This window comes from Culex pipiens, chromosome 2 (genome assembly GCF_016801865.2).
Source record: "Culex pipiens pallens isolate TS chromosome 2, TS_CPP_V2, whole genome shotgun sequence".
Taxonomy (NCBI): Eukaryota; Metazoa; Arthropoda; class Insecta; order Diptera; family Culicidae; genus Culex; species Culex pipiens.
Window position 1 is genome coordinate 103,121,931 of NC_068938.1, and position 26,970 is coordinate 103,148,900.

General features: G+C 35.4%; 1 protein-coding gene across 1 annotated transcript in view; it reads right to left on the reverse strand.

Annotated features, from left to right (window-relative positions):
- Positions 1–1,917: 1,917 nt before the first annotated feature.
- LOC120418791 (neuroguidin) overlaps positions 1,918–26,970 on the reverse strand; it is a 62,877-nt gene continuing 37,824 nt past the window's right edge. The window contains exons 2-4 of the mRNA XM_039581273.2: positions 9,969–10,197; positions 8,217–8,855; positions 1,918–2,643 (exon numbers count right to left, since the gene is read on the reverse strand). Coding sequence (XP_039437207.1) covers positions 2,474–2,643; positions 8,217–8,855; positions 9,969–10,197 — 1,038 coding nt within the window. The 3' untranslated portion in view covers positions 1,918–2,473. The remainder of the gene's footprint in view (positions 2,644–8,216; positions 8,856–9,968; positions 10,198–26,970) is intronic.

Consider the following 26,970-nt stretch of genomic DNA (forward strand, 5'->3'; position numbering starts at 1 on the left):
GTGAAAATCGACCAAAAATTGCCATTTTTCGGACCACCCTAACACGGTGTAGATAACCCCACTATTTCAGTGTTTTGTCACTTTTTCAGTCCAAATTGAGGTAATATTACATCATATAAGAGGCAATATTACGCCTTAAAATTTTACACACTCCAAATTTACACATTGTTTTACTGTAATAGTATGCCTGTGTGGATCAATCGGAACGCGCACTGGACTTACAATCCAGAGGTCGCCGGTTCGAATCCCGAGGCGGACGCAAAAAATTTGTAGTGTAAGTTTTCGATGCCCTCTCCGCGTGTCATATCTTCACACTTAGGAGACCCGGGAGGCGGAGTCTTGTCGCAAAAAGAACGATACAAGGTTTAAGAGGGCCACATTATAAGGTGTTACGTCGATTCCGTTTTTTTTACTGTTATGGTTTTAAGCTTTTTTCTCTCTTTTTCTAAGCAAACTCAGTAAGTTTTTAGAATTTTCTTACTGTAGTTAAAACAATCTATATATGTTGAAACAATTTCAACATGAATTTGATGCAAAACAAAGCTAAAATGACTTTCAAAACTCTATTAGGAGCGCAAAACTCACAAAATGTAACTTGATTATTCATCAATAAAACTGAATTGCTTATCTCCCCTTTCCTAGTGATGCTGCAGAAATGAGAAATTTACCAGCAAATTCCACTCTGTTACATATCTTCTGGACATGAACTTAAATCGTATTTTAAACATCTCTTTTGAGATTTCAAAAAAGCCACACTCTGTCAACATGTGGTTTCAACCAGATAGACAAATCCCAGCTCTCAAAACAGTCCCATGGGCCCCGCAAACACACACAAATTAATTTAAAGCAAACAAACCAGCCGACTTTGCGCAAATCCCCAGCACGTTTACACCTGGTTCTGGATAACCATTATTATCATTAAAACATTAACAATGACCACCGTCACCACTACAGCGCCCATAAATCAATATTAAATTATTCATTTAGCTTTAATCCCAACGGGAGAGATCGAATCCCACGTGGAAAGGGGTGGGCCACAAATTGCCAACCAAGCAAATAAACTCCAAAAAGAAGCAAGCCCTCTGATTGACTGTCAGCTCAGCCGACCCCGTCGTCGTCGTGTGTGTCATTTCGGTGAAGGGGGGAAAATCTGTCAAACCGTGGATTATTGTGGGGGGAACGTATCAATTACGCGTGATTGGAGAAATCGGGAAATGATAAGAATTTGAAATAAGGAAAATGATATTATCTAAGCAGGGAAATGATAGAAGAACGCAAACTTAAAGTTTAACCAACTAAAAGAGAAATTTATTGAAAAATAGAAACTTAAATGATGCTACAAGAAGAAATCAAACGTAAATCAATAGGGGAACAAGTAACAACTAGTTGTTAGTGAACTTTAACTTTTTCACCATCATTTTCTTACGAGTTTTATTGTGATTGCAGCCTGATTTAGCTTTTTATTCGTGTATTTTGGACGTTCTATTTTTGTGTTTTGTAATATTTCTTATTCTTTCTGTAAGACTGTAGTAACTCTGCTAGGATTTGTATTAGGATATTTGCTTCTCTTAAAAAATGTGTTTGATTCTGTTTTTGTTTGTAAACTGTTTACCGCCACCTCTGCGCGCCCTCGCTCTATTGTTTATTTGGTTGTACAAAATAATGCTGTTTTTTCCGTTTTGTTGTTGTATGCGTTAGTTTGTGAAACTAACACCAGTTGGGAGAACTTTTTTGAGGGGGAGGAACTTTTACGCCCGCATAACTTTGAGTCGCGTCTCTTTCGCCAAGAATGTCCTGTTTTATTTGCAGCTAATTATGCTTCTTCGTGTTATAGTTAAAAACACAAAACTGGTCAACATTTAAGAAAAACTAATCCAATATTATTCACTATCGTTAAAAAGGCAACAACTGTTTCGGTTTGTGTTATTTTGTAATAGTTCTATTACAATAGTACTCTCTCTGTATCTATACGTTCATTTGTGTGACTGCAAGTGCTTGTATTTGTGAGTGATTTCGAAGCGAAAGAGACAGTCTCAATAAAGATCGATCGCGAAAAAGTTCCCACCCAAGATCTCACGCGTACTCTTTTTACTTGGAAGAAACGTGAAAATATTCTCGTATAAATATATCATAAAGGCTCTTGGTGAGTGTATTTTCTTGTTATTTAAAATTAATATTTCATATTTCAGCAACAGTAACTCTTGTTGTAAGATTTAATTTCATTATCGCTCTATGTGATTTTATTTACTTTCTCTTCTCTTAAACTTAGCTTGTTTTATGATAACCATTTGTTTTCAGGGGAAGAAAAACATTAGACAAAATCAAAACTTGAAATAAACTTCTTAGCTGTAATTTGAAACGGAAAATTTCCAATAAACCAAACAATCTAACATTTATTCAACGCAACTTAAACCCCTTTCTCAATCGTTAAGGAAAAAGTAAATCAAAATCAAACATACCGGAAACAATCCGCTTAACGGAACCGTCGCTTCTTACCCGCGTGCTTTTTACCGCCCAAAGCTTTGCGCTTTTTACCGCCGCCAGACTTTTTCCCAGCGGACGATGGAAGCCCGTCGTTGTCGTCGTCGCCGCCGTCGAGGGCGCTGATGTCACCGAAGCTCGTCAGCTCGTCGCCCAGAGTGCCTGTGGAGGATAAGAGAAGAGTGATGTTGAAAGTTTCGTTGGAGGATGAAAATTCGATTCGGAGAGAGCTTTCAGGATATCAGGAAAAGCATGCGTGGAAAATTTTGTTGAATGCAAGAAAATGCTAGCGTTCAATGTTGAATGCAACTTTTAACGGAAATACAAGGATTTAGCAGCTTTTTCACAAACTACCCTGCGTCTCCATGTTACGGTTCACATCAGATAAATTTGATGGAGACGCATGGCAGTCTAGGTTCAAATTTTGATGCCGTTCAAACAAAACGGCAAGATACCAATAAACGTGAGAATGATTTTGTCATGATTTTGAAAATGGTTAACTTGACACCAACAATGCTAGATAGAAAATAATTCTGGGATAACTGTGTGCTTGGCCATATTCCAACTCTACCTAAAGTTTTGAAAAGTTACGAAATTTTAAAATTAAAATATTTGTTCTAAGCGAAAAAAAAACCATTCTACGTTAATGTAAATTCGAAAAGTACATTAAATTTCCCATAAAATGACACGTCTAATCTAATCTAATCAAACCCTAGTGCATCCAATCTTTCGAAGGGATCCTGAAGAGTGCCTTAGGTTCGATTACGCCTAGCACTCTTCTTGTCATTTATTTACATTTGTAGTGCGCCATTGCGTCGGAGTGCATTGTAACATCACAAGCGTTAAAGCGGCCAGGCCTACTGCGTAAAGTTGTATCGCAGAGACATGATTCTTTGAAGTGGGTTGAGTTTGAGCACGGAGTGTTCATACAACAACACAATTCTGAATCTACAGAATCTAAAATCACGTCTAGAAAAAAAACACAGTCAAGTAACGAAAAAAAGCAGAATTTTTGAAAGGTTTTTTTGTATTTTTTCGATGAAAAATATGTTTTCTCCGGAATTTTGAGAACGCCATCAAATCGGTCGTCCAATTATACATAAAAGTAACGTTTGACACCAAATTTCCAAATCAAAAGCGAAAAAAAAACGTCATTTTTCGAATGTTCAAAAATGGAAAAGGTCGTACCGCACCTCCGTCACGAGATATCGAACAATTGAGCTCGTATTCGTGATCAGGAACAATAGTTATCGGGGCAACTTTTTTCCCGATTTCGTGTGAGTTGGCGGAGAATTACGCATAGATAGAATATTGGACAATTGGAGCCTAACATTTCAAAAGGGCACATAACTTTTGTAAACATTAGTGTATCCCTTTCACTCAAATGACAGTTTACATAAGGTGTGAAAGGGACACACTCTCGTCTAAAAAAGTTATGTGCCCTAATGAAATGGCAAGCACGAATTCATACAAAAAATCACATTTTATAAAAAAAATATCCCTTCAATTGTTTCCATTATTTAATTCTATGACTGCCGCAAAGTTGTCCAATGACCATTACAAAATTTTGACTTTGTTTGTGATAAGTGACAGAACACTCCAATCGTCTTCACCATGACAACCTGATTTGGACGTTCTTCTTTCGTTCGTTTCACACACAAACGAATGAGTGCTACGCAAAGTCACTCACACAGTCATTGACTTCCGTGTAGAAATACATTCGCTTAGAGAACGGTCGTTTGACATTCCACCGAGATTCCGATCATCTCTCCCATGATCACATTCAAATGACAGCAGTCATCACGCAGCAAACACAAGGAAGAAAGAGGAAAAACGAGAGAAAGAGCACGTTGCCTCGTTCGGGCGGCTGCTTGAGTGGTGCTCATTTTTCGTTCGTTTCGTCTTTGTGTTTACGTTCACAGACCGTCGTCAATCAATGACGTCAGCGATCAAATTTTGTTTTCGTATTTTGATTACGCCTTTAATTTGACGTCAGCCTTTCCTCTGAGAGAAAGGTAAAAGAGCGATTCCATCTTAAATCAGGAATTTTTCTGGTACTTTTGTACCCAACCCTCTCCGATTTCAATGAAACTTTGACCCATTCTTTCGTGACGGGACAACGTTTGTACGCATATGTTTTCGGTATTTTGCTGATAACTTTAAAATCTGCGGGAAAAGGTACCAATATTTATACAAATTTGGAAAGTACATTAAATTTCCAATAAGATTCACTCTAGCAAATATTTAAAAACACAAAGTTTGAGTCAAGTGAGATACATATGTAGCGTGACGGGACAACATCGTACAATTGGATCATTTTGATTTTTATACACAAAAGTGAAGAACTCTGCTCTCCTAGTAAGTTTTTGGAAAAACCCTTTTCTACAGTTGTTTCTAAAATGAAAAACGAAGATTTTGCTTCCTAGACCACCCAATTTCGTCAAATTTTGTTGATTTGACAGGTACTTCTTTTCGTGACGGGACAACGCAGATATTTTGCAAAAGAGGGTTTTGCTCGCGTTGTCCCGTCACGAAATGAAGCAATTGTGAAAATCTCTACTGACTAGTCAACTTTAACTAATTTAGGGTCGCTGAGCTCGAATATGACTCCTAGAATACTCCAAAATATTCAGGGAATGTGCAATCCAAGATGGCAGCCAATATGGCGGTGCTAGAATATTCGATATTTTATAATGAAATGTTACCGGCAATGAGCAGGTCAAATTCAACAAAGGGTTGCTGAACTCGAATATGAGCCCTAGAATATTCCAAAATACTCAGGGAATGTGAAATCCAAGATGGCAGCCAATATGGCGAAGCTAGAAAATTTGATTTTTTTTCAGATGTGACAGACATGCAATCAACGGTTCAAATTCAACTAATTTGGGGTCGCTGAACTCGAATATAAGCCATATAATACTCCAAAGTACTCAGGGAATGTGCAATCCAAGATGGCGGCCAATATGGCGAAGCTAGAAAATTTAATTGCATTCCCTGAGTACTTATTTATTTATTTGTCACCGTATTTGGCATTATGCCGCACAGACTGTTCCAAGGACTTTAGAATATTCTAAGGATTATATTCGAGTTCAGAATCCCCAAATTAATTAAATTTGACCTGTTGACTGCCTGTTACATTTCTGTATAAAAATTTCCAATATTCTAGGTTCGCCATCTTGGCCGCCATCTTGGATTGTACATTCCCTGTGGACTTTGGAGTATTATATGGCTCATATTCGAGTTCAGCGACCCCAAATTAGTTAAATTTGACTAGTTGATTGAACTTAAAAATCCTTTTATGGTGGTTTTTCCATTCAGCCGCCATTTTAGACGCCATCTTGAATATCTCGATTCCCTTTGAGTCTCAGGAAAATCAACAGGCAAATTTGGATTCAGGAGGGTCGATTTAGTCTAGATCGATCAAAAACTGGCCTGTTACACGATTTGCCTCTAGACACGACAAATGAGCATCTTTTTTTGAATTCGTGCCTTGACCAAAAAATTGGCGTGACGGGACAACGCAAACTTGCGTCAGTCGTAACTCTGGTTCCTTTTGACCAATTTTCGATTTCTAATAAGCATTTTAAAGGGTTTTTCGAGTACGAAGAGAATCCAAAATATGATGCAAATCCGATTTCAAGAACGATTGCAAATTAAACAATTGTCATTTTTCGTGACGGGACAACGCTTCTATATACCCCCTTTTTAAATGTCCTGTATAATTTTATACCTACAGAATCTGCTTTTGTCAATAAGAGGGCTTATAAAAGAGTCATTTTACTATAAAATTCCGTTTAGAATGATTAAATATCTGAATTCCATCGATTGATTTGAGCAATTATTTAAAAAAGTTGGGAAAATGAAAAATATTCAGCGTTTATACATTTTACAACTTCTGCTCACAGATATGTTTAGAATAAGAACTTTGATGTGGAAATATGTTTTTTGTGTGGTTCAAATAGTTGGAAAACATGGAAAATTATCAGAACCATCCAAAGTTCTATTTGAAAAAATGACTGCTTGGTAAACAAGTGCTAAGAATCGGTCCTTTGTAGAAATGTTATCCTAGGCCTATATAAGCCATTTTTGTGTACATGCAGCCAATTGTACTCGAAAATGACATTTGAGAAGGGCGTAAGTTATTTAGATATTTTTGTATTCTGTAATTTAAAAATGACTGTATCTCGAAGCCGTTGCATCGTACCAAACAGTGGTCAAAGACAAACTTGAAGGAAATTGGACTGGCTTTCTGAAAAAAAAAAAAAAACACTGAAAGAAAAATACATGACACTTCTTTGAGATTTTTCAATTTTTAAGTTTAAAAGTTAAATTTAAAGGTGATTTCACGATTTTGTTTCGTTCAAAATTTTTGGGGAATAGGCTATTTGTTACAAAAAGACTCACGAAAAATGCAGGATGGTATGTCTCTCCTAAAATAATACAAAAATCATTTACTAATACTGTTTTTTTTTATATGTGGTCTAAAAGTCAAAATTTTCAAATACCGATAGTGGGAATCGATTCTCCAGACAATTTTACATAAAAGTCTCCATATTGAGCATTGTCCTAAGTCCAACCCTTGCAAAGTTACAGTGGTTTAAAAAATAAAAATGTTGAAAAAACAGCTTTTTTGGTGCTTTTTGACATTTTCTATCTGACAGACTTGATTTTTCAGTCTCGAAAATATTTTTACCGGAAAGCTCGTTCAATTTCCCATAAGTTTGCCTTTGACAGCTTTTCAATTTGACTCGTTTTAATATTTACGTAAGATGATTTACTATCCAGATTTCTACCACACTGAAAAAAAAAAATCTGTTTTCAGTTATGAGCAATGTAATAAGCTTATATCTGTAAGCCCATGCATCCAATTGAAAAGCTGTCAAAGGCAAACTTATGGGAAATTGGACGAGCTTTCCGGTAAAAATATTTTCGAGACTGAAAAATCAAGTTTGTATATAGAAAATGCCAAAACCACCAAAAAAGCTGTTTCATCAAAATTTTTATTTTTAAAACCGCTGTAACTTCGCAAGGTTTGGACTTAGGACAATGGTCAATATGAAGACTTTTATGTAAAATTGCCTGGAAAATCGATTCCCACTATCGGTTTTTGAACATTTTGACGTTTAGACCACATTTCAAAAAAACAGTGTTAGTAAATGATTTTTGTATTTTTTTAGGAGAGACATACCATCCTGCATTTTTCGTAAGTCTTTTTGAAACATCTTAGGCTACTTCCTAAAAAATTTTGAACGAAAAAAAATCGTGACTTCACCTTAAAATTTAACTTTTAAGAATAAAAATTGTAAAATCTCATTGAAGTGGCGTGTATTTTTCTTTCAGTGTATTTTTTTTTCAGAAAGCCCGTCCAATTTCCTACAAGTTTGTCTTTGAACACTTTTTGGTACGATGCAACGCCTTCGAGATACAGTCATTTTTAAATTACAGAATAAAAAAATATCTAAATGACTTACGCCCTTCTCAAATGTCATTTCGAGTACAATTGGCTCCATATACACAAAAATGGCTTATATAGGCCTAGGATAACATGTCTACAAAGTTTCATTGAAATCGGAGAGGGACGGGTACAAAAATACCAGAAAAATTCCTGATTTGAGATGGAATTGCTCAAAAATAAATCAAAGATCCTTATAGTTTTTTTCGTTTTCCTTGACGAAATTTCCCGTTATTACTAATCCTACATTACTCCGAAGAGCATGCAAGGTTGCCAAACTCACCCAACGTCTCCAGCTTCCGACTCCGGTGCTTGTCCGCCTTCGTCACCGGCAGCCGCATCATGTACTTCTCCTCGTACTCTTCCCGTTCGCGCTCCTTCCGCGACAACTTCTGCAGCGCCCGCGAGCTGGACGAAATCTCCACCGGCGTGTCCAGATACTCTTCCTTCAGCTCTTGAATCATCGACGACCCCAGCGCCCGCTTCCGAGCCCGTTCCGCCTGCTTACGGGCCCGTTCCATCTTGGAATCTTCCTCGTACGGAACGGCCATGTGCTTCGGGGGCACGTACAGCTCACTGCTGGCTTCCACTTCGTCCGCCGTCAGTTCCGTGCGCTTTCCGGGCCGGCCTCCGGCCTTGGCTTTGCGCAGTTTCGCCATGATTTTCGCCGAATCGTCCGACTCGGCCCCGTCCTCGTCGTCGGAGTTATCCTTGGCGGCCGATTCGGGCAGCTGTGACATCAGATTGGCGGGGTTGGCCTTGAAGGAGGTCGGATCGTCGGCGGTGCTGGTGCCGGTGACGGCCGTTTTGACGAGTTTGTCGATCTGATAGCGCAGTTTGTAGTCGATCGGGCGGACCTTCTCGAGCACGGTGCGGATCTCGATGAGTCGGTCGATCGAGGGGTCGTTTTCGATTTTGTGGCCTAAAATGGAAACGGGTGGATATTAGGAGCAGGTTCAAGGAGTGATAAAAGTTCATGATGTGACTTATTGGTGGGTTTGGCATATGTTTGCTATTTTTACTAGTTTTGCTATTTTTGCTATTTTTACTAGTTTTGCAATTTATGCTAATTTTGCTTATTGTGCTTATTTTGCTAATTTTGCTATTTTTGCTAATTGTGCTAATTTAGCTATTTTTGCTATTTTTGCTATTTATGCTATTTTTGCTATTTATTCTATTTTTTGGTATTCAGGTATTTTGGTAATTTGGTATTTTCTTATATTTTTGCATTTTTTGTCTTTTTGGCAATTTTTGCTATTTTTGCAATTTTTGCCTTTTTAGCAATTTTTGCAATTTGACAATTTTTGCTATTTATGCAATTGTTGCTATTTTTTAAATTTTTGTATTTTTATTATTTTTTCTATGTATGTTATTTTTTTTTTGTTGCTATTTTTGCAATTTTTCAATTTTTTGCTATTTTTGCCATTAATGCTATTTTTTGGTATTTTGTTATTTTGGCATTTTGGTATTTTGGTATTTTGGTATTTTGGCATTTTGGTATTTTGGTATTTTGGTATTTTGGTATTTTGGTATATTGATATTTTGGTATTTGGTATTTTGGTATTTGGTATTTTGGTATTTTGTATTTTGGTATTTTGGTAATTTGGTATTTTGGTATTTTGGTATTTTGGTATTTTGGTATTTTGAAATTTTGGTATTTTGGTATTTTGGTATTTTGGTATTTTGGTATTTTGGTATTTTGGTATTTTGGTATTTTGGTATTTTGGTATTTTGGTATTTTGGTATTTTGGTATTTTGGTATTTTAATATTTTGATATTTTGGTTTTATGGTATTTTGGTATTTTGGTATTTTGATATTTTGATATTTTGGTTTTATGGTATTTTGGTATGTTGGTATTTTGGTATTTTTGTATTTTTGTATTTTTATATTTTTATATTTTTATATTTTTATATTTTTATATTTTTGTATTTTTGTATTTTTGTATTATTTTTGCGCCTAAAGGCGAAGGTTGATAGTTAAAGTTTCAGAATTGAATCGACACCATGAATCATACACCTTGTTCTTCAAGCTTACCGGAACACTTTCGCAGCACCACGTACGTCAGGTTGATCAGATAGTTGAGCAGCATGTGGTACTTGATCTCGAGGAAGTTCAGCCCGTACTCGGTGGACAGCTCGCCGGTTTTGACGCGCTGCAGCATGTTCCCGACCACGTCCGAGACCTGCTGGAAGTTGCTGTTCATCTCGTCCAGCAGTCGCAGGGCCTGGGGCAGATCCGGCTGGATATCGTACTCATCGAGGGCCTATGAAGTTGGAAAAAGTGAAATAAAACGGATCAGTACCAAGCAAAACAAAAACTGCTTTCTCTCTGCCTCTATAGTTATTCCCGGTATCGAAATCCAGTCGATTCAGACATTCGAGAAGGGGGAAGGGTGGTGTTCAGGACGTCCATACCAGAACAAAAAACATATTTTCCCGTTCATCTCATTGGCGTGGCCGCACCGCGACTGACAGGTTTTTGAAACGAATCGCTCTCCCACTCACTCACTCAGCCGATGTTGTAGAACCAACCGGAGCGTATTTATAAAGTGCATTTCATAAATGATGAACGCTGGACGTGCTCCACGGTGCATTCCCAGGACCGGAGCCGAAACAATGGCCGGGAATATATCCCGGCTAAACTCAAAATAGTCCGAGCCATACAAAAGTGGCGGCCGCGCGGAGTAAAAAATTGGACGGGAAACGTAGCCGAAAAAAAAGACCCCGGTTCGCCCCTTCGATATTAATATCAATATCAATCAAACAGTCTTTCTTTTGCCTGCCCCTGGAGCGCGGGCCTCTTTGAAGGCACCTTTGTAGTGGAGTCGGACGCTGTGCCGGAGTTTGCAAAAGTTTTGAGCGGAAGTGGGGGATGAGGAAGGCATATTTTTTTGGGGAAACTGACTGGGATTGACCGGTGCATATGTGTGACGGTTCGCGATTGGACTGTGAGGGAAAATAATAAAATGCATCGTGGATATCGCGAATGAAAAAAGAGAGTGATGGTGTGATGTGGGCGGATTAAAGGGATGTGATCGCGGTGGGTTGGATTAAGGAGAATTTTAGTGTTATTAAGAAGCTTAAATGAAATTAGTAAACGAGTCAAAAAAAAAACTGTGCAATATTTTTTCATCATTTAACTCTGTCTCTGAAACCTTTTCAAATGATAGGGATGATTAAAAAGAAAAAAATGTCTATTCAAATAATTAAAAAATATCACAGGTATCAAGGTTTCAGTTTTGATTAAACAATCGAAATGAAAATTTAGAAAATAATACTTTCGGAAGTTGGCATTATTTCAAAATTAAATATATAGTCCGATTCTTCGGATAGTCGAATCACGAAATTTTCATTTTTTCGTTGTCTTATTTTGGATCTCTAACCTCAAAAATACAAAAAAAAGTGAACTGGAATTTGCGTTAAAAGATGGCGTTGTTGAGATCTCTATTCATAATTCATAATTCTCATAAAAAGTTACATTTCCTCAGGAAAGGCTTTTCTTGAGTAAAATAATAACAAATAAGTTTTTTGAGGTATGGTTCATTCTGGGGAATGAGATATCTTCCAAACTCCTGAAGAAGTTTTGAAGAGAATTTTATCCTACCGCGGTCCAAACTGCTATGCTGTAGCTATCTTGAAGAGCTCTTGTAGAACTCCTGGAGATAAATGTTACTACAAAAACCAACTAAACGCTTTTTGAAAGTTTTACTGTCAAAAATACACGAAAAAAAAAATAAAAAATCCAGGGTGGCCACTCAAATCCCATTTAAGTAATCCTGATTTTTCCAGCAAAAAAAAATCATATCAAATATAAACTGTATATAAAAAATCAATATAACCAAACGTGCCCAATTTTTCAATTAATTTATTTAAAAGCACCCTTAGTTTTTATTAGAGCGAAAACTTATACAATGTTTTTTTGAAAATGAAAATAAAAATAAAAGCTTTACAATGCATTGAATATGAAGGATTATTTTATAAACTACAAACTTGTTAATCCTCCCCTTAACTCTATCAAAAATTACAAAAAAAAAACTAGGAATTTGTGTGAAAATTTAATTTTATCAAGGTTCTCTTTAAGAGGCAGTATTTGTAGATTCTGCTCGGTTTGTTCTAGAGGTCGTATCGAGGTGCTCCGATTTGGATGAAACTTTCAGGGTTTGTTTGTCTATACAAGAGATGAACTCATGCTAAATATGAGCCCTCTACGACTAAGGGAAGTGGGGTAAAACGGGCATTGAAGTTTGAGGTCCAAAAAACATGAAAAATCTTAAAATTGCTCGCATTTCCGTAAAACTTCATCAATTCCAACTCTCTTAGATGCATTCGAAAGGTCTTTTAAAGCCCTTTAAAATAAGCTATAGACATCCAGGATTGGTATGACTTTTTCTTATTGTTTTTGCAAATTACTGTTAAAAATTGATTTTTTTAAAACCATAGTATCTTTTTGCAACAGCCTCCAACACCCATACTCCCATAGGTCAAAAATTAGGGAATTTCATGGACTATAAGCCTACAATATTAACTTTTTGGCCAATCGCAGTTTTTCTCATAGTTTTACAATTTTTCTATAACAAACATTTTACAACGTTAGTTTTTGTCCTGTAGACCTCCATAGCGGCACTTTTTGGTCTCAATTTTGACATATTTGGAATCCTCAGGAAATTTTACATTAGATTGAGATGTTGGAGTTATGAATTTGATTTAGAAAATAATTAAATAAAAAAAATTTGAAAAAAAGAAATAGATCTTATTTACCCTGTGTTCAAAACGTCAAATGCTGTGTCAAGTAGGCGAATACCTGTTTTACCCATAATCCGACAAAATGGTAAATAATATTTTAATTAATTCTAAATGGCATTTTTTCCAATCAAATTCAAAATTCCAACACTTCAATATAATGTAAAATTGTCTGAGGATTCCGAACATGTCAAAATTGAGACGAAAAAGTGCCGCTATAGAGGCCTACAGGGCAAAAACTAACGTTGTAAAATGTTTGTGTTGGGTCGCGGACCCTATTATCGGTGATTATTTATCACCCCCCGTCGCACGGGGGGGGGGGGGGTGAGTACGAAAGAGACGTCAGTGGTGGCAGCTGACGTCTGCTTGACTTGTTATTGTTTTGAATGTTGTTTGTAATATTTGTGAAAATATACGTTCTGTTGCGTTTTTACACCCGTTGAGACTGGTCGTCTCATCGGGACCAAGAAAGTCGCCGTGTTTTATTTTGTAGTACCGTTCTCCCAGTGGTGTCTTCGTCCGCCGTCGTAATATTCGTTTCGTTTCTTGTTCCGGACGTCCCCGCAGTAATGCACAACGTAGGGGACTGGACGATCGGGCCGAACAGTTTGTTATAGAAAAATCGTAAAACTATGAGAAAAACTGCGATTGGCCAAAAAGTTAATACCGTAGGCTTATAGTCCATGAAATTCCCTAACTTTTGACCTATGGGAGTATGGGTGTTGGAGGCTGTTGCAAAAAGATATTATGGTTTTAAAAAAATCAATTTTTAACAGTAATTTGCAAAAGCTATGAGAAAAAGTCAAACCAATCCTGGATGTCTATAGCTTATTTTGAAGGGCTTTAAAAGACCTTTCGAATGCATCTAAGAGAGTTGGAATTGATGAAGTTTTACGGAAATGCGAGCAATTTTAAGATTTTTCATGTTTTTTGGACCTCAAACTTCAATGCCCGTTTTACCCCACTTCCCTTAGTCGTAGAGGGATCATATTTAGCATGAGTTCATCTCTTGTATAGACAAACAAACCCTGAAAGTTTCATCCAAATCGGAGCACCTCGATACGACCTGTTTCACATCGGTGAAAAACTCGCTCTTAAAAATATTGTGGAATTTAATAGTTAAATAAAAAATGTGATTTATCGAGTTGCTAGCATTTCAAACCTTATATTTTATGCGAAACTTTTGAAGAGAACTGATTTGTAATTTCCGAAAATACTTATCATTTTTTATACTTTTCAGACGAAAAACATTTTAAAATGTTCACTAAAGAAAGTTTATTGCCATACATAAGTTTTAAAAATATTTAAGCAAAGTAGTCAAAAATCGATAAAATTAAGATCTATATTCAACTTGTTTTTTCAATTGCTTTGGAGATTTTTTTACTAAATTTTGCAGTTACCTTTTCGTTTCGATAAATTTAGTTAAAACTAAATCAAATTGTATTGATCCACAAAAAAATCTTATGAAAATCTGTGTTAAATGCATGTAATTAAAATCATTGAGTGACTTATGGCATTTTAAATCTCAGATAGATTAAACATATTGGAAGAAAGCTTAAAATTAAATTTAAGTGCTAAAGCAATTCCCCACGAAAACAGCATGGAAAAAAACAAAAGTGCTCGGATCGGGCTCAAAATTTTTCTGGGGGTTCCCTGGCCGAAATAATTAGACCCGTATTTTTTTGTTTGGCCATTAGGGTGACCTACGCCGTGTTAGGGTGGTCTGAAAAATGGCCATTTTCGTCGATTTTCGCAAAAACCACTTTTTTCGAAAAATCATAACTCCTCGCCATTTTAACCGATTTCAATTGTCTTATACGCAAATGAAAGGTGATAAGTTGGCCTTTCAAAGAAAAATAATAAGAAGTTTCAAAAATCTAGCCTAACATATGAAAAGGGCGTATGCAACTTTAAAATGTCGTTTTGACAGTATCTGGACCAAAGAGCCTATGTCTGGAAATATTTTTATCGGATTCTCCGGACATTTTTACATAACATGCTAAAAAATGGGAGGAGTTCATTAACAGGATTCCGAGATATGATTTTTTGAAAATAAAATCCGTGTTTTTTGACGCGCCGCGCGCAAAAACCGGAAAATGACGAAATTGGCAAAAAATCAACTTTTTTCACTAAAACTGCGATAACTTTAAAATTTCAGCGATGACCTATAGATGTCTGGGTACCAAAATTTTCGTAATTAAAAGACGCAACTTTTGGTACCCAGACATGTATAGGTCATCGCTGAAATTTTTAAGTTATCGCAGTTTTTGTGAAAAAAGTTGATTTTTTGCCAATTTCGTCATTCTCCGGTTTTTGCGCGCGGCGCGTCAGAAAACACGGATTTTATTTTCAAAAAATCATATCTCGGAATCCTGTTAATGAACTCCTCCCATTTTTTAGTATGTTATGTAAAAATGTCCGGGGAATCCGATAAAATTATTTCCAGACATAGGCTCTTTGGTCCAGACACCGTCAAAACGGCATTTTAAAGTTGCATACGCCCTTTTCATATGTTAGGCTAGATTTTTGAAACTTCTTATTATTTTTCTTTGAAAGGCCAACTTATCACCTTTCATTTGCGTATAAGACAATTGAAATCGGTTAAAATGGCGAGGAGTTATGATTTTTCGAAAAAAGTGGTTTTTGCGAAAATCGACGAAAATGGCCATTTTTCTGACCACCCTAACACGGCGTAGGTCACCCTAATGGCCAAACAAAAAAATACGGGTCTAATTATTTCGGCCAGGGAACTCCCACAAAAATTTTGAGCCCGATCCGAGCACTTTTGTTTTTTTCCATGCTGTTTTCGTGGGGAATTGCTGTATAAGGATTCAGTCCTATTTCCAATTTGCATTTCTATCTGTTCAAAGCTGTAATTGAACGTCAAAAGGTGGCCAATCAAAACCCACTTTCAAATTCCCTACTTTTCCCGAATTTTCCAGAATTTCGAATAATAGGCATTTTGTTCCTCGATTTCAACACTGGAAAAGATAGGGAAGCTCAAAAAGGTAAAATAACCTATTCTTAAATGTAATTTAATTTTATCTTTTTGCCAAAATATGCTAAAATATGATTAGATTTTTTACTTACATAATCAAATTATCAAAAAAATGTGTTGAAATATTTTAATTATCAAGTTTCCACATAATTAGATTATAAAAAACATCATTTTAAAATTTAATGTTGGTTTTTCGAGAAGTCAGTATTTTAATCCTTTTTTAATGAAAAATTCAGTTTAATAAGAATTTATGCAATCTGTTTATGCTCAAAAATTTAAAGACAAATTCTTAAAACATTTTATAACAGCCCGGCTTAAAAATTGCTTTGTAATTTTTACAATTTCAATATTTTCTGACATAGCTTCAAAAAGTATTTAAAAAAATCATTTTTTTTTTTTCAATTAAGAATGAAGAACCTTTGGAATATTGTTGATGGATAATTTTTTCTAATAAGTAAAAAAAAAGCATTATTCACATTGTATTTTCCATTTTCATACATAAAAGTTCAACATCTTAAATAGTCTATTAATTCTCCTATAGATTAAAATGTAGAAAGCAACCTTCAAGACAAATTAAGTGCAATTCATTTTGAAATTTTAAAAACAAAAATTTTGAGGAGCTAGAAAAAAATCTAGCAGGTAGGGGAAATATACCCATTTTAATAACTCTAAGCCGTTCGACCAATTCTCATCACTTTTGCCATTTTCCGCTATTAAATCAACATTTTCAGATGAATCTACAATGGAGAGTTGCTTTCTCACATTTATTTGAGCTATTTATTAATTTGGAACAGTCAAAAACACTTTATGAAAGCTGTAATTCATGATCAAAGTGCTGATAGGCCGATGATAGAAAAAGGCTGAAAAAGGGTATAGTTCCCCTATGCTTGAAATTCTCGACTTTTTCCGACTTGTTTACTTCTTCGACTTATTTGCAGATTTTGACGAATTCCCGACTTTTTTACTTTTGCGATTTCTCGACCTGAGTGACCACCCTACGTCAAAATGATAATATGGCAACATAAGGTTCTCGATGAAATAACATGCTGTTCCATTATTATAACATTCTTCATATCAGCTAAAAAATATTTTTCTAAAAAGTATGCTTGGGATTCCCAACTTTTTTAAAACGTTTTGACAAATAAAAATCACAAATTCTAGACTTTTCCTCGATTTGAACCAAAATTTTTGAACCTTATTTAATTTTTTTTAAATAGTCCAAATGTCTAAATATAAACGTTATAAAAAGTTTTTTTTTCAAAGGAAATTCCAATTTAAAAAAAAGTTTGCTTCTTGAGTTTTTGAAAGAAAAACAACTACTCGTAATAAAATTAGCATTGGCTTAAAAACTTTTGTATTTTTTGATCACGATTTTTTTTCGATTTAAAAATTGATGACTAAAAATAGAAACAAATCATTTTAAAATATAAGCTCAAGCTTTAAGCTTTAAAAGTTCAATAAAAAGTATAAAATCCACTGAGCTAAATCTGCTACCACCCACCAACCCTTACCCTCATTTCGTTCCTCATTCCTATTAGTTTTGACCGTACGGTCCAACATTCCAAAAATCAACGAACCAATCAACTGGGCACAAACAGCTCGCGCTCACTCACTCACACTCCTGGTCAACGAAAGTCCAGAATTCGCAACCAACGAACCGTGCACCAATTCCTTTCCACGGCCCCAAAATATACCGGATCAAGTTGAAATTCAACCGGCACTGGACAACAACAAAAAAAAATCGCGCGCCAAATATATAATACCAAAAGCTGGTGCCCCCTTCCTCGCCCTCCCCTTTCCTTTGCCCCTTCCCTTTTCCGCGAAATCAAACCCCTAAAAATTGCGAAATCCTTCCCGAATCGCGCGAGTGCCGCGAAAAAAAAAGCCAGTAAAAATATTACGATTCCAATTTTAAAATATAAATTGAACTCCCCAAAAAAATCCACCTCCCCAGCCCCTTCCACTACGCTTTTCACCCCTTTTCCAACCCCACCTACCCACTCCGTGTTATTGATTTATATCCATTCATTTCATGTTTTCCTATTTCTCTCTTTTTTTTTTGTTGCTGCTCCTATTTTCATCTGTTTCCATCCGTCGTCGGTCGAGGCTCGCATTTCCTCGCGCACATGGCGATTTTTAGCATTTTTTTTATTCTCTGTTTTATTTTTGTTGTTGTTGTTGCTTCGTTTGCATGCAAGTGGTTCTGGTCTCGATTCCCGATCAGACCGACACAACAACAAAAAAAAACGCAACTCGCTCACATAGAACAGAGAGAAAACGCACACACAAAAGGACGGGCCAGCATCCCACCACCTTCAACCAATCGTCCTGTTCTGTGGAAGGTGCAGTGAGTGTGAGTGTGTATGTGTTTGTTCAGTGACAAGAGAATATGGTGGGGAGGGTGGGAGAGGGGAGTTAAAGTGGGGTGAGAGAGGAGGAACAGGAGAACAACAGTTTGCCACTCGGCCACACAAACTGCTCCAGGATGGGCTCGTTAAAAAGTGGATTTAGGGTGGTTGCAAAATGATGATATTTATTTAGCGATAATTTTGTACAATTTTGCACACAAGAGAAATATCGATTTTTTTTTTCTTCGGTGCTGTACATTGTAATTTTACAAAAAAAAAAATCTAAAATCACTGAGGTGGTTTAAGGAAGGTTTTTTTCCTCCATTTCGTAATTTAAGCGATTTCATTGATTTTTTGCTCATTTTTTTAGGTTGTGTGTTTGTATTTAGAACAAAAAAACAAACATTTTGCCGCATATAAATTTGGCAGCCAAAATCGGTATCTTGAAAACGTTTTTTTTTTATCATCCATTTTTCATCTTCGGCTAAATTGTAGGAAGAAATCTAGAAAAAAATATAGTCTTAAAAAATTACCCGCTTTTTTTAATTTGTCTCATGAAAACAGAATTTATTTCAAAATGTTTTGATTTTTTTTAATTGATTTCGTTCAAAACAGGAACAGGACAAAACAATTAGTACACCGATTTCCAAATTATTGCTCTAAAATCTCCTAAACCTATTCAGATTATCCCCAGTTGGCGGTAGTGACTTTTATGTAAGGACGTTTACAAATATTTTTTTAAGTTTATGTCCCTCGGCCTTGACCAAAGTCAAGGGGAGGGGGGGGGGGGGGGGGTGCAAAAAAATATAAAAATTTAAATTACAAGGCTAGGTATCAATTTCTGGAGTTTTTTTTAAAGGTCCAATAAACCAAATTTCCAGTTTTTGCTTTTTAGATGTTTTTGAAACCGCCTTGAGTCAGGGGTATTAAAAAACACCCAAAAAGCAAAAAACTGAAAATTTGGTTTTTTGGACCTTTTTTAAAAAAAACTCTAGATTTGGATGAAACAAGTGTTTTAAAATTCATTTTACACGCATCCAGTTGCTTTCCAATCATTAGTTTTCAAATTATCGATTTATTGACGGAATTTTTTTTTTCAGTAACGCAGGAAAATGCATTTTAACTTGTTTTCAGTTGATAAAACTGTAATTTTCATTGAAAGTTTTCAATTTTTCAAAAAAAAATGTTTAGCCCCTTGATTAATCAGGCCGACTTTGAAGCGACATAAACGTTGAAAACTATAAAAGAAAAAAAAATGATTTGCATTTTTTTTAATAAAACATGAAAATTTAATCTTATCTAAAATTTTAAATTGACTTGTATCATGTTATTTGCAGTCGTTTCTTTTTTTAAAGATTTTATGAATTTTTTCAAACTTTTCTAGTCACGTCATATGAATAAAAATAAATTAAAGAAATTTATTTATAAGAGACATATTTAATTTGAATCACATTTTCGGACCACAGAATGGTAAAAGACGAAGAAGTTCTGAAATATATATATATTTTTATGAATCCATTGTTATTTTTCTAATTTTTGACGGTAACATAACTGTAAAGATGTATAAAGCATTTTGCGAAATCTTTTGTTTAATGTTTGAAATTTTTTTTTTTATGTTTTGAAAATTTATACGGTTGTTAATGTGTTCATTGAATTCAAAAGTAATATTAGATTTCAAAAACCATATGGTTGAGTAGATTTCTTTTTTCTTTCTACCTGTTGATATCCAAATATGATGGAGAACTGGTATTTTTATACCCAAAAAACACTAAGGATAAAAATATCTTGGAAAACAGAAAAAAAACCTCAAAATCAAAGGGGATGGGCCTTATACACAACGTCAAACATAGTTTTTTCCGAATTATGGACTAAGAATAATAAGAACAATATTCTGATAGAGAAAAACTCGAATTCCCCGAAGTGGGGCTACATCATTGAAACTTCAAACTGTTTTTCAACTTATCACCTTTCATTTTCGCCCAAGAGAGCAAAAATTAGGTAAAATGACGTTATGATTTCTTGGTAAATTGGGAAAATGTTTTAAAAAGGCCAATCCTCAGACCACCCTAACACGGTGTAGGTCACCCTAGTGGCCAAACAAAAAAAAAGTCTAATCTTGCTGTTTTCGTGGAATTGCTGTTAAATATCTAAAAAAAACGCAAATACAGTAGTTGTTCGGTAACTGGGCTGAGAACTTAGCCCAGTCACCGAATGCTGCTCGTTAACTGGGCTGAACAAAAAGTAAAGAGGGGACCACCGATGCATAATATTTTCCAGATGAAAAATAAAATTAAAAGTTACTCAAATTTATTTACAATGATTACTTTTCATTTTTCTTTAATTGTAACTTGAAATTAAACAAAAGTTTGAAAAAAGTTTTTTTATTTATTAAATATAATTTTTGCATCCATTAACCCCTCGGTCATTTTGGTTTGTTTTGGTTTTTTGTCGTTTGTCTGCTTTTTAACTGGGCTACGGCCCAGTTATCGAGTGCCCAGTTAAAAAGCAGCCCAGTTAAACAACGCCCAGTTACCGAACAACTACTGTCTGTCAAATGAAATCCTGTCACTGTAAACAAACAACAATGTTTAATTGAAGCTTTAGAGATATTAAACAAATTAATTCTAGCATAAGACATCAAATCGCTGGATAAAAGCCTTAGTTGATGAAGCAAAAAAAAAACATTTTACACATAACAAATTAGGTTAACCTGCCATTTAAGTCTTAACATCAAATCAAAACAATTAAAAATTCTCTCTTTTATTTATATACACACTAAAAAATTTGGAATATTACATTTGACGTAATCGTTGAATTGACCTATTATTGAATCGTGTAAACGTATTTTCGATGTAAAATTATGTATATTATGACGTAAATTGATAAAATTCCCATTGGTACTCCTCTACATTATATAAAACCTAAAATTACAGGTCAAATAACCCAACATCACGCTTTATTTGATGCACATAACTGGAACATCAAATAAGATGTAATTTTACATCAAATGAAACCCGATTACACGCGCTTCAGCCGTAACATTTTCGTCCGAGTGGTGAACTGTCAAAACGTTCGCCATGCTCGACGTCGCTAGGATTTTTTTTTGCAGCTGTCATTTTCGGGCGAAACAATCTTCAATTTTGAACCTTTACTGGCCAAACCTGCTACCGTTCAAGATAAAGGTAAGTTTATTAATGTTTAAAGTGGTGAAACAGATCGCTGATGTTTTTTGTCGTCTCGTTTTTGGCAGGTTGCGGCAGGCACCCATGATGAACTGTTCCGGCAAGCCGCTTCTTGTTCTTGGCTGAACACTTTCTTTCCAAGTGGAAGTTTCCGGAGAGGATTAAAACGAAGTGCGCAAGAAGTGAGTTCTCTCCAGTTGTGTCACCTTGATGCCTTCTCCCGCGGGGTGTTCGACTGATTTGCAAGCCGAGAGATTTCAAGTGGAACAATAGCCAAGGGTGAAAATCCGGCGAAAAATTGAAGAAGAAAAACCATTTTGAGCAGTGATTTAAGTTGTGTCGTAAAATTATGATGTGTTACAATAAATACATTTTTGTTTTGGACAGTATTAACAGGCTTTTTTATTCCAATAAGAATTTTAAGATTCCTATTCGAAAAGCGACCCACCGGAATCACGTTAAATGTAATTTTACACGACCTTGGATGATTTATGGTCGTGTAATTTTACGTCTTATTCAACGCGACATTAGGTCTGATTTGATGCTCCAGTTATGTGCATCTAATATAACCGAATATTACACGTTTTTTTCGTAGTGTGTAGTACAGTACCTAATTTGAAGTTTAAAGTCAAGATATTAAATTTTGAACAAAAAAAAAAAAAAAAAAAACAACGCACTGAACTTCAAGTACTATTTTGTCCATCAAATTGAAATGCAAATCGTCGTATAGATTCGTGTACATAATTTTGTTAATTTTTTTTCAAAATTAAAAAAAAAATCGATTCCACCCTAATTTCGGCGAACATTACCTACTCACCAATCTATCGAGTGCGCTCGTCGTCGTCATCGCCGCGACTACCAGCCAACCTCTATGACGCAAAGTTTGCATGTGTTTCAGCGATGATGAAATGGGAAGCGTTTCCAACGGAAAGGAGCTAGGAGGCATGGTACGGTACCATTCCATCAACCCCACTTCTTCCGCTACGATGGAACCAGAACCTTCCGCAAAAACCCCCCATCCTTGCCAGTCAATCATATCTGGAGGCTGAACTGAACGCATTTTTTTGGCTTGGAAGGAGGAGATAATAAAAATTTGAAAATCTTAAAAAGGTGGAATTAAAAAAGGAAATTGACTTTAATTTTGCTAAACAAATTAAATGAAATTGTCTACATTTAGCAGTAAAAACTTTGCCAGCACTGCATTCCACGTGGTAGCGAAAGCTCATCGCGACTGAACTTACTGCACCGGAACGGCAGTAGGGACTTTAAAAGAAGGAAGCGAAGTGAAGAATGTCTTATCGCATGAATATTTGAAATAATGTTTTACTTGTTAAGTACAAAAAAACTTTACATTTTAATAAAGCTAAAATGGTTTTCCTTCACAGAGGCTCCTTTAATAGCAGAGGAGACATCCTTCAAAAACTCCAGATCGAACGGCCCGCGGTAGCGAAACTGGGAACAAGTTCTAGCTTCTAGTATAGATTTTCGTCCAGGCAACGACGCCGGAAGTGGAACATTGTCGGATGATGATGATGGGTCGGTGCGTGTGGGTTTTCCCCTTTTCTTTTGCATTCCGTGTGTACACCGGGAAAATGGGTGGAAAATGTGCTTGCCAACTAAGCTTCGGACGTAGAGGTACGCACATTGAGTGCGTTTCTACGGTGGAGATGATATGAATGATATGAAAGAGTGCACTGTTAAGGTTACACGTGAAGAAGGCGCACTTGGAGGTTATTGATTGAACCGGAGACGGTGGATCGATTGTGCTACATGTGCGGAACACATCGATGGGTTATGATAGTAGGTTAGGTCTATGAATAGGCTATCAGGATTCAATTTTAATAGTGTTTTTATGAGGGATAAGTAATACTTGAAATTCGCGAATCCAAATTAGTACGATCAATTTGATTGTTATTTCTTGTCAAAATCAATCATATCGATTGATTGACAACAGTTTTCCAATATTTATCTCATCCCGTAGTCTAGTCCGGACAAGTATCGCAGCGAATTTGCAATCGGTACCGATTTATCATGACGATTTTCCAATCACTTCACAACAGAGGATAAACACACAGAGTAGTGGCACGGGCGACTGTTTGCATTAAATTTATAATAATATGTCCCTTTTCGTTTGTGACATCCCACTGAGAATTTTGGCTCGAGCCTCGACTCGATTCAGGCTCGATCTCGAGCCAGATCGACTCGAGGCTCGAGCCAAAATTCTCAGAGGGATGTGTCGCCTGACGTCGATCGGATGTCGTACTTTTAATTAAGGTGAGGTCGATTTTGCTTTTCGACTAGACTTGACTGAAATATGATTCTGCAGTGTTGATTATTTGATGGTAGTCTCGAACCGGATTGGAAAATGATTTGGTGAACTTTCAAACTTTTTTTTTTTTTTGAAGATATCATTTTTTTCGTCAGTGAGACAAGAGTGCTATCACTGACGATTGTGAGGTGTGGTGAAGAAAGACCAAGAAAAGTATTTCCCAAACTGTTAAAAGAACATCAATGAGGAAGGCCGTTGCAAATATTATTTAAAGTCCACGAAAAACCTAAATATAGTAAAATTGATGTTGTAACTAGTTTATTAACCGCATACAACCAATCAACTCGCTTTTCATTAGTTCTGTCTACACAGTAAAAAATTGTGTGAATTTAGAAGGTGTAATTTTGGAAGGTTAAATATAACCACTTTTATGATGTAATTTTACCATAAATTACACTAAAACAGTGACATTACACCAGAAATGTGGTAAAATTACACATTTTTTCTAACATAAAAAAATGTACCCCTTCCCAGATGTAATATTACCATGATTTTTATTGACTCTGTATTTAAGTTTGCTCTGTTTTTCTCTCAGTGAAATATTTAATTTCAGAAACTTTAAATAAAATTACAGCCGAGCTATCGTGGCCGTGAGGTTACGGGGTTCGCCTTGAAAGCGGAAGGTGATGGGTTCGATTCCTGTCTGGCTCGGCAAAGTCAGATCCCTTCAAAGAGTTATTCTACTCACTGGGAATACTGACCGGTAGGGGATGGGTTTCGACTAGCGGCGTGCTGGATTTCCAATCCAGAGGCTGTGAGTTCGATTCTCGTACCGGGATGATGAAGTTTATAAGAATAACGTAAAAACGATTCAATCAATTTTAAACTGATGAAAAAAAAAACGTTTTATAACGATTATAAACAAAAATTTCAGCTATATTATGACAAATTTGTCTTTCTGTTTAGATTGTCATATCGTCTGCTGTGTGCTATCTTGTGACATTAGGGTGTAATATGGTTGTATGGAAAAAAATAAAGTTGTCCAAATTTAGCTAGCACAGCAACTTTTTGGTTCCTTAAAGGGTCCTTAACAACTTTCCAAAGTTTGGTAACGATTGGTTATGTCCTCACTTTGCGCAAAGCGATTCAATTTTCCATACAAATTTGTATGGGAAAAATCTTTTTTTTTTAATTATGATATTTAAAAAATCCACGTTCAACGCTATATCAAAACCGGATTCATATTCGGATGCTCTGGAATGTGCTCTACAACTTTCCCCAAGAGAGTATGGTGCTAACTTGCTCCTATAAAAAGATACAGCGTGTTCAAAACTCGTCTAAAACGTGTTTTTTGATCGAAAATCACGTTTTATACGAGTTTTGAGGACGTTGTATCTTCTTTCATGAGCAAGTTAGGACCATACTCTCTTGGGGAAAGTTGTAGAGCACATTCCAGAGCATCCGAATATGAGTCTGGTTTTAGTATAGCGTGAAACTTGGATTTTTTAAATATCAAAACTCAAAAAAAATGATTTATCCCATACAAATTTGTTTTGAAAATTGAATCGCTTTGCGCAAAGTGAGGACTAAACCAATCGTTCCCAAACTTTGGGGAGTTTTTTAGGAACCCAAAAGGAACTAAAATAATGCTGTGCTGGAAAATCGATTTTGATATTACACCCTATTGTGACATAGAACATTTTGGTCGAAAATGAGTTAATGATGACGTTTTGCTATACTTAACAAACACTACAAGATGCTTTAACCCGATTTTGGGAACTCGCTTCCGTTTCCCGGTTATCGCAATACACACTTGTGACATAGACCAATTTATCATCAAAATGATCGTGCTCACTTGTGACACGTCATACATGTTGTTGGAAAATTTAGAAATTTTTTCTTGTTTTTCACAAATTTATGTTCATACACATTTTCTAAAGGCAATGCAATCTTTTGTTTTTGAAAATATACTGATTAAGTCGGTTAAACTATTGATTCAAGCCTATTTTAGTTTGTATGGAAATTCTGTGCACACTTGTGACACGTAGTACAATTTTACTTTAGAAACACACTTGTGACACGTGCTTTTCAGATTTTTGTTTACATAATTTGCTGTATCTTTTAACTGGTGTAACCAAATTAGTTGAAACTTGGAGCGTTTGTTAAGCGATAGTATACGAACCGATTGCTTCAAAAGGTTTTGCTCTACCATTCATAGTTTTGAAAATATTTATCATCAAACTTTAAAAATCGATTTTCTCGAATAAATGGTCGCTGTCACAAGATAGCTCACAACAGACGATATTGATCATATTTTTTGGGCCTTTTTTTTTGTAAAATAAAATTTTAAAAGAAAATTTTCACATTTCCTAAAAGAATTGTTGAAAGTTTTGGACTTTAACAATAGCTATGGTTAACTCTAAATACACAAAATAAATAATAAATTATTATCTCAAAACTATGAAAAATTACGCAATGGGAATGAATCGGTTAGCAATTCTAAGTTTTTTTCTAAGTAGCAATTCTTTTTTTATATTAACTGGTAACTCGAAAATTGATTCGAAAATATGATTATAGTAAAATAAAACATTCTGATTCATTTAATTCTGATTTATTTCGGCCGATGCAAATACAGTCCAGACTCGATTATTCGTAGCCTCAATTATCCGAAGGTTTGTATGGGACTTCGGATAATCGAATCATGATTTTTTTTTTCGTTTCTTTCAGTTTCTTATTTTAAACAAAAATTTAAATTCATATTTTATATTTTCAACATTTGAATGAAAAAAAAAAAGTGTTTTAAAATGCATTTTGCACTAGTTGGGTTCATTAGTTTTCAAAAAATGTAAGATGTGACGAAAACAAAAATGTTGGCGAAAAAACAAGTTTTTGCGGTACTGTACATTGAGAATTTCCAAAAATTCAAAAGATTTTTGAAAAAAACCCCAAACATGCTAAAAATGATTTTAAAAATGTATTAATTGCACTGATTTTTTATTTATTTTTGCACTTCCGTCGTAAAACTCCTTACTTTTTCTGTAATTCTCGAACGACGAAACAGCCTACTTTTCTCTACCGAAAATAACAGAATCGAATAGTAACCCTTTTCAAAATAAATGCTGAAAAGTTCTACTTTTCAGCACTAAAATGAAAAGTTGAACTTTTCAGCACTTGTTTGGAAAAGCAATACTTTTCAACATTTTTTTGATTTAAATGATTTATTGACTAGATGCATGGACATTAGACCTATAATTCTATTGTTTTTCGGAATTGCAAAAAAAGTTGTATGGAACTCGTTGCAAAACTTGATTTTTTCAACACTCGTCGTATTTATCCAACTCGGTTGGATCCTCGTTGGATAAATGTACGACTCGTGCTGAAAAATCATTTTTTTTGCAATTTGTTGCATAATAGTAGTTTATGCAACAAGTTGTATTGTAAAATAAAATTTTAAAAGAAAATTTTCACATTTCCTAAAAGAATTGTTGAAAGTTTTGGAC